We start from the raw sequence: 14405 nt of genomic DNA, 5'->3' as shown, positions 1-14405 counted from the left end.
TGGATCGGCTATGAGAGAATATTCGGGTTCGTCGAATGATAAAGCGAAAATTAGTTCGAAGTTTTGCCCGTCTCAGTGCGTTTTAATTAATTCCGAACAAATTTTGTTGTTCTAGTATCTGTAATGTTTACCAAAACTTGATAATTACAAATCTTTGAAGTTACTTGACGTAACAAGGAGATGACTTTTAGCTGTAGTCAAGATTTAAATTCATTTTCATATTATAAATTTCGTTAATTTACGAGTAAAACGTTTTAGAAGAAAAAGTTTAACTTTTTATTTTCAAATAATTTTCTGAATATAAAATGTATTTTTTTTTAATTATGTCAAAAAAATATACAGTTAAAATATAAATTAATAACCTATTTGTAAGGGAATATTCTACGGGTAAAGCTAAACTTTTAAGTCTCTCAGCAAATTGCATAGGTACTAACAATCATGTCCTTCTATGAAATTCGATTAGAAAGTTTTATATTTTAGTTGTTTTTAGACTCTGTAACAGTTTCAGTAGTAGAAAATTCACCTACACTTTTTAATTTATTTTATTTAACATATTTTTTATGTTAATTTTACAACTGATATATCTTCTGTTAAAATATTACATAAAATTGTTTCCTACTAATGTCACAATAAAGGTAAATTGTATATAAATGCAAATGTACGAAATCTAGGTTAGTGAATGTACTACGAATCTTGGGATTGTACTCTATCTCTCCAATTTACGAAAATTTTTCGTCTATACAAAGTTACTTTGGATAATCCTTTTCTCAAAAAAGTATGTTTATTACATCTTATATTTTCAATAAGATTTGTGATTTTTATCTCTACTAAGAATTTTTTAAAGATCTTTTAATAAAAATTAAAAAGAATATGATAAAAAAATGATGATTTCTTGTAATTGTTTGTATCTATAATAAGTTTACTTTTATAATCTTTTGAAGGAAACAATAAAGAGTATCTATCGATCTTAATACTACTAGTCGTTTTGCAACTCTGACAATTCGTTTAATTCTGATACTAAACATATCAATGTTATAAGGTTTTATACTTCTAAGAGCAATATAACATCACCGATTAGTTTTTACGGTATAAATATATTATATAAATATATATATATATATATATATATATATATATATATATATATATATATATATATATATATATATATATTGTATAAAAAAAAGGATCATTAAATTACTGAACTGATTTTAATATTTTTTTTATAATATTAAACTGTATTTTCAGATAAAAAAAAATCTCGACTAATTTGATATTATATATATCCATTTATATATATTATATATATCCATTTAGATAAAAAAAGTCCAGATTGATTTAGAACTGACGGAGTTGTGAAGTAACAAATATAAAACATAATGCAACCAAATTGAAAACCTTTTTTTTTTTGGAATCGGTTGAAAAATAGGATATCATTTTATAAACTCAGAATAACACCTCTGCAGTCGTACACGCCGTCATGCTGATGCGCAGTGCACCCGGAAGATCAAAGAGAATTGGAGCCCTGCCAACGTTCACGCTAAAATGAATTCGCGTTCCCTTTTTTTGACGGAATTGATTGATGTATTGAAAGAATTGGCAACTTAGGGCTAAACACACGTAACGCATTAACATTGAACAGGAATACGAGTCGATGTATCAAGTCTAATGACAGAGTTCGATAGCTAATAGGAAATACTTAGAAAACGGTACCTAATCGATAAAGGCTAAAAGTTTGTTTTGTTAAAAGGTTTCAAGAATTTCAATACAGAAGATTTACAAACCATTGGAATTTTATGAAACATGGCTAGGAAATTAAATTAGTACTTATGGTAGTGTTATTGTCCTAACTATTGCTTCTATCTAATAACAATGTATGGTTTAACTGATAAAATAGTGTGTTTCTAATGCAATGATAAATACGCAAATTTGTATAGATTTTTGTATAAATGGATGTTTGTTACTATTTTACACAAAAACTACTAAAAGAATTTGAATGAATTACTTATTCATACACATAAGTTATATCCTAACCTAAAACATAGAATATATATTGATTCATGCAGACGAAGCCGCAGGATATAGTTAGCATTAAAAAATTTGTAAGTTTGTTTTAATTTTTTTCTCTTGACGCTTTAACTGCTCAACCAATCATCATAATTTTTGGTATATAAATACTATTTGGAGTGTAAAAGAGCATAGAATTATTTATTACAGTCGGTGATCAAGTGGTGATGAATGAGAGACAAAAAGTTGATATATATACTCGAATAATAAAAATAATAAGAACATTCTGTAAGTTACTCTTCATCATATCAGCCATTAACTCGACCCATTCTATGCCGGAGCCACACGATATGATATAATATATCTCGAATAAATCAGTAATTTTTCAATAATTATGTTACATGAATTAGGTATAAAATGATTTATTTGTTTAAAATAACTGTTTATATAATTATATGGGGATATAAGTATATAAACAGTTATTGAACATTAATTAAATACCTAATATATTTAAAAATATAGAATTGAAACTAACTAATTGTTTTTACCGTGAAGCAGCTGTGCTTACATAGCTGTGTTTCGGATTGAAAGGTGGGATTTGGCAGTTAATTTACAGAGTACAGAGGAATAACATCTGAGTCCTCAGGAATGTCAACGCATGGATGGTATCATGGGCGAAACAGTATACTCTGTTATGTCCATGATACTGCTCATGTCTATAGGCGACGGTTACCACTTTCCATCAGGTGGGCCGTCAGCTTGTTTACCATTCTAAGTTGTATAAAAAAAAACTATTATAAAGTGTACGAAGTTGAGGTTTCATATAAAAATAAAAATTTAATTGGTCAAAATGATAATAATATCTTCGATAATATTTGGTTCAAGTATAAGTATATAGGTACATGTAAAGGAAACTCGCCTTTGTTATTTTACGGGCTCTCACCCAGATCATCTTTATGATTGAGTTAATAGCAATTTCACTCACAAAAGTCTATTAAAACCTCATAATTAAATTAAGTGAACACAATCTTGTAAGAGATTATTATTTTAAATTATTATAATTAAGATACTTAATTAAAAATTTTGCAAGTTAAATAATTTGTGCAAATAAAATAAGATTTTAATTATTTTATATTAAGCTTTTAATCGTAAATAAATTAGATTAAATGAAAATATAATTATTTACAAGAAACTATACGTTTTCTAATATTTTTTTATTCAGTCACACTTGAAACAACTTGATGTATTTCAATTTAATACATAGTTTATAATTATTATAAATAAATATATACATTTATACATATACATATATATAAAAATCTTTGTGCTAAAACGTAAAAAAATCCCGGTTCATACTTATGATTTGTTATCATTTGACATAGGTATAATCGTTAAAAATATAGCTATGTCAAATAAATAAATAATAATAATAAATATTCCTTATTCAAGTAAACTTAATAATAAGCATTTTTAATATCAACTTCTTTATGAATTTACCGCCCAGTTCGGAATGCAATTTCAGCTCAGAAGAACGGGCGAGAGACACATTCGATGATTTTTTTTAATAAAATTTACTATACGTACCTTCAATTTCTTGCCATATTTTTTGTGTATTTTCATTTGAAACTTTTAAATTAAGAACACTCATATCGAAGTGTGAACTCGAAGGTTGCGAATTACTTGTTAATTTAAAAAAAATAATAATTGAAGTTATCAATATATCTATTTGATTACATCGATCATAGAGCACGTCACACTCATAAATGTACCTGACATCTACTTTTTTATTTATTTTGGTTCTGAAGTTCTCTAATCCTTTTTGCTATCAAAATCCAAGTTTTAGTAGCTAAAACAATAAATTATAGCATGATTAACATTTTAATTAGCTATCAGAAGTTTTTTAAATATTTGATCTATAAGAAATATTGAAAAGTCTTCAATTGTTTTTCAAACTAATACATAATTCCTACATTACTATACGATAAGGTGCGAATGTTCTGTAAACCGCCATGGACTAAAGGATATGCGTATAATGTAGTGAAGTCCGGAACTTAGTGGCATCTATGTCCCATATTATAAATACAAGTGTCCCACTTTTGGAACAGCTTTCCCTTTGTTTTATTCAACACTCAGTGTGACAGGGACGGCGTAAAACACGCAAGTTGAACACGCAACAGGTACCTATTTATATAGCACTGTAAACTTTAAACCCTATTACAAAATGTCAAACAGAGGTCATATACTGTATATGTAATTTTGTCATTATTAATATTGTTGGAAAGTTTATTGCATTATTTAATTAATTAAATTTTGTTATTTTCGCTAAATATTATAACAAAAATTAATTTAATTTTAGATGTTTTGTAGTTTTTTCTATATTATATTGAAAAAACTTGGTTTCAGTACGGCGAATTATATAAGAAGATACTCTTTCGCAGCAACCAAAAAAAAAAAAAAAAAATTTAATATATATATATATATATATATATATATATATATATATATATATATATATATATATATATATATATATATGTACTCGCAAAATAATAATTCCTAATAGCTTCATTACAATCGTATTTATTATTGGATCATGCTGTGTGCACATGTTATGGCAAGTTTACCTAAACAATACATCCCCGTGGGTGTTGTATGAATCAACAAAGGGAAGGCGTAGGATGGGCAGCAGCGTCCCTCTTAAAACATCTCTGCCAAGCGTGGCAACCACTGGCAAAACCTCCCAAGGGGGAAGTTTATGTTCCGCAGTGACAGTTAAAGGCTGATATGATGATGATGATTGACTTATACTCGTATCAGGTACGATATTGAAACATAATTTTAATCAAATAACCACTTATATGGATTTCCGCAATATAACACCTAGTTCAGTAAAACATTAATTGGCAAAGCCAGATCTATGTGTGACGTTTTAACCGCGATTTCATCCACGTTACCGGAATAAGTTGATTAACTGATTCAATAGCAGTATATGTACTCATATATATTCCAAATACTACACACATTTGTCATGAATTTTAGTAGATACGTGTGTATCTACTAAATTTCATGACAAATTAATTGAGTTGTTTAAGCCCAGTAGCCAATTTAATTCTCACGTTCACATTTGTAATATTAGTAAGAATAATAGGTACCTATTTCATTCATAATACATAATAAAGGAGGCAATAAAATTATGTAATGATATCGAATTACCCTTACTTGCTTATAGAGGATAAGCAAGCTAAAGTAGCAATGGGCTAGTCACATAGTCAGAGAATCGACAACGTATGGGGAAGAAAAGTTCTTGAGTGGCGACCTCCACGGTACCTATACGGACAAACGCAGTATAGAATAACCCCTCCCCTGCCCCACTAGATGGAGTGACGACCTCAAATGCATTGCAAGGAGTCAGTGGATGCACATTTATATAATTATAAAAAGAATATTTAATTCCGGAATATTTCTCACCAGTTATAATAATCCGCCTGTCGTGCCAAGCGTGGCAACTACTGGCAAAACTCCCAAACGGGAGGTTTATGTTCAACAGTAGACTGATAATGGCTGAGATGATCATGATGATATGACTTACCCAGGGTACGGAAGACAATCGGCCTGCTTCTATACTTGTGACCGCCCCACAGGGCGGCCACCGTCACTTGGTACTGCGTGTCTGCCTCTAGCCCGCTCAGTATGACAGCATCAGAATTACCAGCAACCTCCAATACCACTCTGTAACTAAGGAACAATCAGTCAATTTCGTTGTAATCTATTAACAAGCCGAAGATAGAAGGAAGGCGAAGAGAAAATCTGAATACTAATCTAATAGTATAACATAAGAAAGCAAAACTGTTTTTAAAACCAGAACCAACCTAAAACCTGTTTTTACAATTGGGCATATTTAACCTCTAAAATACTTTAGTGCTCGTAATTCCATCAGATTTATTCGACAGAAAGGTTATTTTTATATGTTGTTTTTTTTCTGTTTATTTAACTTAAGTACATTAACATATTAGTAAAATAAAGACAATTTTTGTATAGCATATTAAATTCTTTTCTTTCATAGTCAGAAATGTTTAATAAACCAAGAACAATATAAAGTCGCCGATTTGAATCAAGCTCTGCAAGGCCACTACTACAAAGCGAAGTGATCAAAAGGTGCTTCAGAATTCTATCTATAGTTAAATTCTCGTAATGAAAACCGCTACGGTATCGTAGCAACTCAGTCATGGTAACCGTATTTTCGCCCTTGAACGGTAACAATTCTATAAAGTGGTTTAATTGTAATGTTATGGAATTGTTTATTTATTAAATATATATAATACAATAATTTATATATTAATATAATTATATAATTTATTAATATATTTTTATACATATTATTTTAGCAAAATACAAAATAACTGGAAAATTTTTTCTTGTTTCTCGATTCAATTGACAAGTAATACGTCAATATGAACTTTGAATGGGATTTAGATAGAAAGGATTCTCAACTTTAATGGTTTGTATTTTTAACAATCAAGTTAGAAACTAACTTTCTAGAATTTCATTATGGATAAAGTTTATAATGATATCCTATAATAAGCTCTGTTAAAAAAAATAATAAATTTATGACCAATGGTAATTTATACATAAAATTTTATGTTAACTTTTTATATTACCAAAAACTAAAACATAAATATATCGAAAAAAAGAACAATTGTATTTGTACCAATAGCACTACGCAATAATAGGTATGTATGTACATGTACTTAACATAATCCATTTCTTAAAACTAGTATTAATATTTACTACTAGGGTCCCATAATTTTATTCTTTTCATACACAAAAATATATATTAAAGCCATCTAATTACTTATGATTTTTAGTATATACATTATAAATAAAAAAATATTTTACTATGTAACGATTCTTTAATTATATCCCTTGATAATCCCATCATTGACTACGGCGATGCGTGTTCTCATATCTCATATCATCATCATCGTCTTAGCCATTATCCGTCCACTGTTGAACATAGGCCTCCCCATAGACATAAGGAACAGTCCTGAGCCACCTGCATCCACCGACTCCCTGCAATACATTTGAAGTCGTCACTCCATCTAGTGGTGGTGGTGGGTCGTCTTACTCTACGCCAGCCTGTACAGAGTCGCCACTCAAGAACCTTTTCATATTAATAAATTCTTTGTAATTTATTAAATAAACATAAAGTAAATAAATATATTAGTACAATTTATTTGTAAAAGTTGACAAACAAAACTGTGTACTCAAATTAAAGATATCCGATGCCTATAATAAACACCCAAAGTAATACAACTGTCAAAAGAAAATAACATTAGCATTTTTTCTAAGCAAATTTGTCGGAAACTTACTTCCGACGGCCGTCCCGCCTGTTCCGTTCGCAATTTGTACTTTAAGCCTTACTTTTTTTCTATTGTACGCCTTTCACTGTTTAAACGACGTTTTGTTAGTGATTCGTTTTGATGCGAACTGTTACAAAGGTGGGGTTATTTACGGAATGCAAGCAGGTAATGGACTTATTGTGAAAGCATACAAATGGAAAATGTACACGCTACAGAATGTTCGAGAGATGTAAAAACAGATTAAATATTTCTTTGTTGTATTACTGTAGTGGTGGCTAGCAATACGCAAAAGAATATAAAAATACATACAAGGTAACATAATCTCACAACTATTCTGCATAAAGAGTATATTAGCTTAGTATTAGAAGTCTGGTCACGGAGATTACTATAAGACTTTATCCCCAGTTTTCTTAGTCTTGCACTGGTGTTGCTTTAATATATTTGTTTGCAGTAATAACTCTTTTACAATTATATAATATATTTTAAACATAAAATAATTCGAAAGACCAAAATACTCTTCACATTATTGACGAGTACATTTTGATTACAGATGTTACATTTTTCATTAAAAGTAAATGGGAGGATAAGAGGAGCACTAACAAGTTCGTCTTAAATATAAATATAATTATAATAATTATATATCATATATACGTAGATAATAATAATAATATATTTATTTTAAGAAAGATACAGTTGCATAAGGTACAATTTACAATTTTTACAATTTATATACAACGAGGAAATATCTGCATTACCATCAGTCCCCAAACTAGGCCAGACCTGTATCGTGTAGATAGGTATTATATATATGATAATACAAATATAAATTTTTTTAATCCCTTGTTCCCTTAGTCGCTGCTTACGATATCCTGGGCATACTCGTATAAGAGATACGACATATTGTATTCCAACTTCGTCACCACATGGATAAAGTTATAGAACTATCTTTAGATGCTAATATGAAAAGGCGAATAGGAGTTTGTTTCATTTTGGCGTCATGAAATTTATTATACATATAGTGTTTGCGATGGTGAAGTACATGCTACTTTTTATGCCAGTCAATCAATATATTCCGGTGACATGGATTGAGTAACGATTAGGAACTAATAAAAAAGTATGTAATAAAAAATATCGCAAAAACTCAACTTTCATTCAACAAAGATTTTAAAATAAATTTAGTTTCAAATAATTCATTCATTCAATTCACCGGTCTTGCTATCTTATTATAACAATGTAATCCACATTTCAATCATTCATTGTCTACTGCTGAATGTAAGCCGCTTTCACAGTCTACAGCAAGGACGGTCTAGAGATATCTGCGTTCATCTACTCTCGACCCAATCTCCGAAACCATAAAGCTGACTAGTTTACTATTTTCATCCAATATTGCACAATATCATACTATCAAAGTATAGAATCATAATCTATATAAATCTATCAATTTCTGAAGTTTTACGCACTTTTACTACCAATAAAAACTTTTACAGTGGACGTTTTTACAATTTACTCTAGCATGGCACGGCGTGGCATAACTTTATCGTCACGATACAATAGAAGAACAAAATGTATGCAATTTTAAGAAAATTATTTTAATTTTATTGAAGAGTATTGTAAAATTAAAAGTTTTTTTTTACGTTTTATGCTGTCTACGTCCACAAATCCTAAAATTGAAACTATTACATTCAAATTATGTTATTTCAAATATATTTGTTTACAAGCACTTTTAAATCGTCATTTTTTTAATCTACTGCGGAATTCTAAAGGTTGGTATCTGTTGGGAAGAGCCGGCAAGAAACTCAACAGTTAGTCTTTTAAATCTCTGTTAACATATATACGAGTATATTATAAATTTACATATATTTATTTAAATGTGCAATGTCTAAAATTACATGGTCTTTTTATCAATCAGTTATCTTTATGAGTTTAACGAGTATATAACACTAGCGACACGCACCGGGTTTTTATTAAATAAAATTTTTAATAAGTATATTAAGATCGAATAAATACTTTTTTAAGTTTATCGGTTATAAACAATAAATTTAACTTTCCCTTTTATAATCTCGTAGCATATAGATACTTTTCTACGGTATGGTCATGATAAAATAATATCGCACCTTACCGTTATCCGGTAAATTATAAAAGCATTTTATTAAGAATTAAATAATTTTTTTACTTAACAACTATAAAAAAGGGGAGATTTTGAATTCTACGATATTTTTATGTATAAATTTCGCTATAAATTTGCCAGTTCTAAATTAATAATGTGGTTCACTCCGATCCCATATTAATATTATTAGCTTTAAAGTAAGTAATAAATTTAATATGTTATGTCATTAGTTAATATTGTAATTATTTATTATAAAATGAAATCATAAATTACCTAAAATTCACCGTAATATATTTATAAAATTATTTACATTTTAATGATACTTATCTAGTAAATAAATTCACAGTTGACATCAATTCTTTCAATTTTATATCACATTACCCCTCTCTAGAGAGAGCAATGAGCGATGTTTGTGCCTAGAACCTAATTCAAACGGAGCGACGCTAGACTTATTCCCTGCTAGGTTGAATTTTAACATTCTCGGCAAAATATTCACAGATAAATTGCCTACAACTACATCTGGGACCACAGTTCTGAGCGAATCTTTTTTTATATGATTACTAGCTGTAAACCGGCGAAATTGTTAGTTTGAAACAAAATAAGGTATCCTTTATGTTAATTTAAGACACGGTTTATCTATGTACAAATTCTAATAATAATAATAATAATAATAAGCCTTCCAAAGTCCAACCCCGCGTCCGAGCTCACCATCTAGCTCACGTGGAAGGCGGTCACGCGTATAAATAAAACCTACGCGGCTAAAGGGGCAATGGCAAAAATAAAGATGGTGAATAATTATAATGGAGACAGTATAGGGTCGCTGCCCGGGGGTCGCCGGGGCGCGTCTACAACTGGCGGTAGGCGCGGCAGAATGCGAGCCAGCCGACCGGCCCCACCACCTGGCCGGTCCGACCCCTCGCCATCGACATCAGCTGGCTTGGCGCCGGCAGGGCCGTCACAGGCCCAGCAATCGGTGCCCGCCACTGGTGGTACACGTCGCATGAGGTGGACAAGAGCCATGAATGAGGACCTCATGCGTGCGTTCTTCAGGGCTACAGGGACAGAAACAGGCAGAACAGGATACCGGGCAGTAATGCACCGCGAGTTTCTGCGTCTTTTACCGGATGCCGTATGGAAAGAGAAGGAGTTGCACGGAAGGTTCTTCAAAGCCCTTCACGGGCCGTACGTAAACACGAAGACCTCCGTGCACTGGCTACAGTTCGGTGATCTCTTCGGAGAGACCGAGGGTTTTGTCTGTGCAATACAGGATCAGGTGGTTAAGATGAACAATTACCGAAAGCACATTCTGAAGGATGGCACTGAGGACATCTGTCGGGCATGTCGCCATCCCGGAGAGTCACTCAGACATGTGCTTTCGGGTTGTTCAGCTCTTGCCAACACTGGGTACTTGCACAGACACAACCAGGTAGCCAAAATACTCCATCAAGAGCTAGCTCTGAAGTACGGCCTCGCGAATGAGAGGTTGCCGTACTATAAGTACGAGCCCCAGCCGGTCCTCGAAAGCGACAGCGTAAGGCTCTACTGGGACCGATCCATCATCACGGACAGGACCGTTCTCGCGAACAAACCTGATATCGTGGTGATGGATCGGGCACTCTCGAGGGTGTTTTTGGTGGATGTCACCATACCGCATGACGAGAACCTCGTGAAAGCCGAAACCGAGAAGAAGAGAAAATATCTCGACCTGGCTCACGAGGTGACCGAAATGTGGGGGGTAACATCTACCGAAATCATCCCAATCGTTATGTCGGTGAACGGTCTTATCCCAACCAGTCTGGAACAACATCTCAGACGGTTGGGATTCCGAGGCGGCTCACTCCCGGGAAAGATGCAGAAAGCGGTGCTCTTAGATTCTGCCCGCATTGTACGCCGGTTTCTCTCCCTGGGACCCTGAACCCCGGCCGACTGTGCTTCTGCCAGGGGTTAGTTGCCATCTCCTCTCCTTAAGAGGGGAGATGAGAATTTTAGTGAAATTTAAAAAATAATAATAATAAACTCTTTATTGCGCACAGTAAAGATGTATACAAGGAGTATTTATACAGAACGTGCATATACAAAAGGCGGCCTTATCGCTACAAGCAATCTCTTACAGACAACCTGGCGTCTGTAAGAGATTGCTTGTTCTATTCAAATATGTACACATTTTTAAGCATGACTGATTAATAAACATATAAAGATCTTCACAAACTTTTCAGTTATTTTGTAAAGACTAGAATTATCAGACTAGAATCACCAGAGGGAGACTTTGTACAAAAGTCGATTGCTTAGGTACCTCTGTCCCATTCGTGTTTCTACCATGAAACAGTTGTGTTTGCATGGCTGTGTTTCGGTTTGAAGGGTGGGATATGGCGTGAATTTACAGGGTACAGAGGAATAACACCCGAGTCCTCAGGAATGGTAACGCATGGGGGGTATCATGAGCGAAACAGTATACTCTGTTATGTCCATGGTACGGTTCATGTCTATAGGTGATGGTTACCACTTTCCATCAGATGGGCCGTCAACTTGTTTGCCATTCTAAGTGGTATAAAAAAATAAAAACAAAAATAAAAAAAAAATGAATATATCCGTCAGATTCTAAATAAAATACCAAACTCTACAATCTTCTGTCCAGTATAAATTACTTTTCTACTTGACAGAAGATTGTGTAAAAGAAAATGTTTCCTTAACTAAGTTATAAAATCAGCTCTTTTTCTGGTGAATAATTCAGTGAAATCCTTTTTTTCCAATCTTGAGTTAGGTCGACATTTATTTTAAAGTGCAAATATATAATTTATTTATTTTAATATTCTGGATATTATACTTAATTTCAATTCCAAATTTTGTAGTCATCCCCTAAAATATTTTTACTTTTAATGAATAACTAATTTTAACTGAAATTTTGAACAAATTTTCTTGTTTATTTATTTATTTATTCTTTATTGCAAATTAAAACTTTATATAAAAGGCGAGCTTAATGCCATATGGCATTCTCTGCCAGCTAGCCATTAGTTATTTGTTTGTGTGTTCTAATAAATTAAAGATTATTCAGGTTGAGTACCATTATATTCATATTTTATATTTACGACGTACTTTTTAAAACTAAATTAAGTATAATGACTTTAATAATATTACACTTAGTTTTAGAATTCATATTTTAAGGAAAAATTAAAAAAATACATTATCTCTAAATTATGAAATCTCTTATATCCTAATACCCATATGTTTGCACATTAACCGCTCTTTAAATAACGATGCTTTGTGGTCTATAAATCAAAACAAAGAACATCTGGAGATACATCATTAAAATACAAAAATATCTACAAAGTACTGAAACCTGAGCCGGCGGAAGAAATTCCATTTTCCACAGCCACCTAGAATCGTAATAAAAAAAAAGGTTCGAATGATAGCATTCCTCAAAATTATCATGACCATAAGACAGTCGCCTACTGTTCAATAGTAGTACAAATAAAAAATCGATTAATTTATTAAACATTAATTTTAAAATTTATATTAATTTTATAACGATATCTCTAAAATTAAGAAACAGATGAATCTTTTATTTAGTAAAGAATAAAAAGGAAAAAATTGATTGTTAGTTCATAATGAATAAACTCGAAAACGTGTTAACATATTTAAAAATTTCTTTCATTTATTAAAACTACATTATCAACAAGTAAGTAAAATATATAAGCATATTATTTTCACAAATTCCATCTACTCGTGCGAAGCCGAGCCGAGTCTATATATATGTATATGACTTCATCCGGAAGACTTTCGGATGAAGTCCAAATGATTGTCGGAAACGACAAACATAATAAATTTATAAAATTCCCGTTACACATAATATATTTACAATTCATTTAAAGACCATTTCTGTGGTAATTTGAACGAAACTTGATTACCTGTTCGTTAGGTAAACACAATTATATACAAATTTATAAGCCTTTTCCTTCATAAAGTTGCTAACACTATATTTTTTAAAGGGTTGTAACATTTTCAATTTTCTTAGCCTTAAATACTAGTACTACTTTAATAAAAACAATGTCAACCACCAATTCAAATTAAGGCAATTTACATTAATTAAAATACGACACAAGTAGGTACAGTGAACTCCCAAGTTTCCCACTATCGACTGTTTTGCTGAATATTCAACAGTTAATTCAACACTGAATTCATATTAAAGGGAGTCACAAACTCTCGTTTACGTTACCTTTGCTTTATTTAAATTTGTTTTACAGTACCTACCTGTTATACTGTTTATACTACATCCAAAACGTACTGCAATATCAAAGTTTTTTTAGGGGCATGCATAATACATGTTCAGCGTACGCGATTTCCTTTCATATCCTACATAAATTACAGGAATAGTTTTATTACTTATTAGACAGTTTATAATAATTCTTCTTTATTATAATTAAAAGCATTTTGCTCTACATAAAAGACATAACAAATATAATTATTTGTTATGTTTTTTATTTACTAACCATAATAAAATTAATGAAAGAATTTACTATATATAGACCATCTAAATTATTCTTTAATAACCATCAGACCAGGTCAATCCACTGTTACTGAATATCTCCCAAATCACACCACTAAACGTGAAATTCATTCATTACGCTTAAAGTCCTGGCATGGGCAATACAATTATAGACAATATCAAATCGTATGTATATATTCGATATATATCATTACTATATATTTTAATATCAAGATTCAAGATCGTCGGAATTTTGATAGCGAAAAAAAATTTGTGTGTTAAAAATTACCATATATTTATTAAAGCTTCTGATATGATCTCATACCCTATATATAGACATGTTATAAATATCCTATAACTTATATAGAGATAACTACTTTTACTTAATATAATCGTACTTAATAATATTAAATACTGTATATTATGTGGTACTGGCCCAATATATAGA

The 14405-nt window shown here is 31.2% G+C and overlaps 1 protein-coding gene across 2 annotated transcripts in view; it reads right to left on the bottom strand.

Moving 5' to 3' along the window:
- Positions 1-14405, bottom strand: part of LOC113522752 (fibronectin type III domain-containing protein 5) — a 141283-nt gene that overhangs the window by 44303 nt on the left and 82575 nt on the right. The window contains exon 4 of one of the 2 annotated variants that reach the window (XM_052891731.1): positions 5597-5736. In XM_052891731.1, the coding sequence (XP_052747691.1) occupies positions 5597-5736 (140 nt within the window). Of the gene's footprint in view, positions 1-5596; positions 5743-14405 lie in introns of both variants that reach the window. The other variant, XM_052891730.1, reaches the window with a different exon arrangement.

Source organism: Galleria mellonella, unplaced genomic scaffold, assembly GCF_026898425.1.
Source record: "Galleria mellonella isolate WM207_F2 unplaced genomic scaffold, CSIRO_AGI_GalMel_v1 utg1432, whole genome shotgun sequence".
NCBI classification, from domain to species: domain Eukaryota; kingdom Metazoa; phylum Arthropoda; class Insecta; order Lepidoptera; family Pyralidae; genus Galleria; species Galleria mellonella.
Note: the sequence above shows the minus strand (reverse complement) of the source record. Positions and strands in the feature narration are given on the sequence as shown.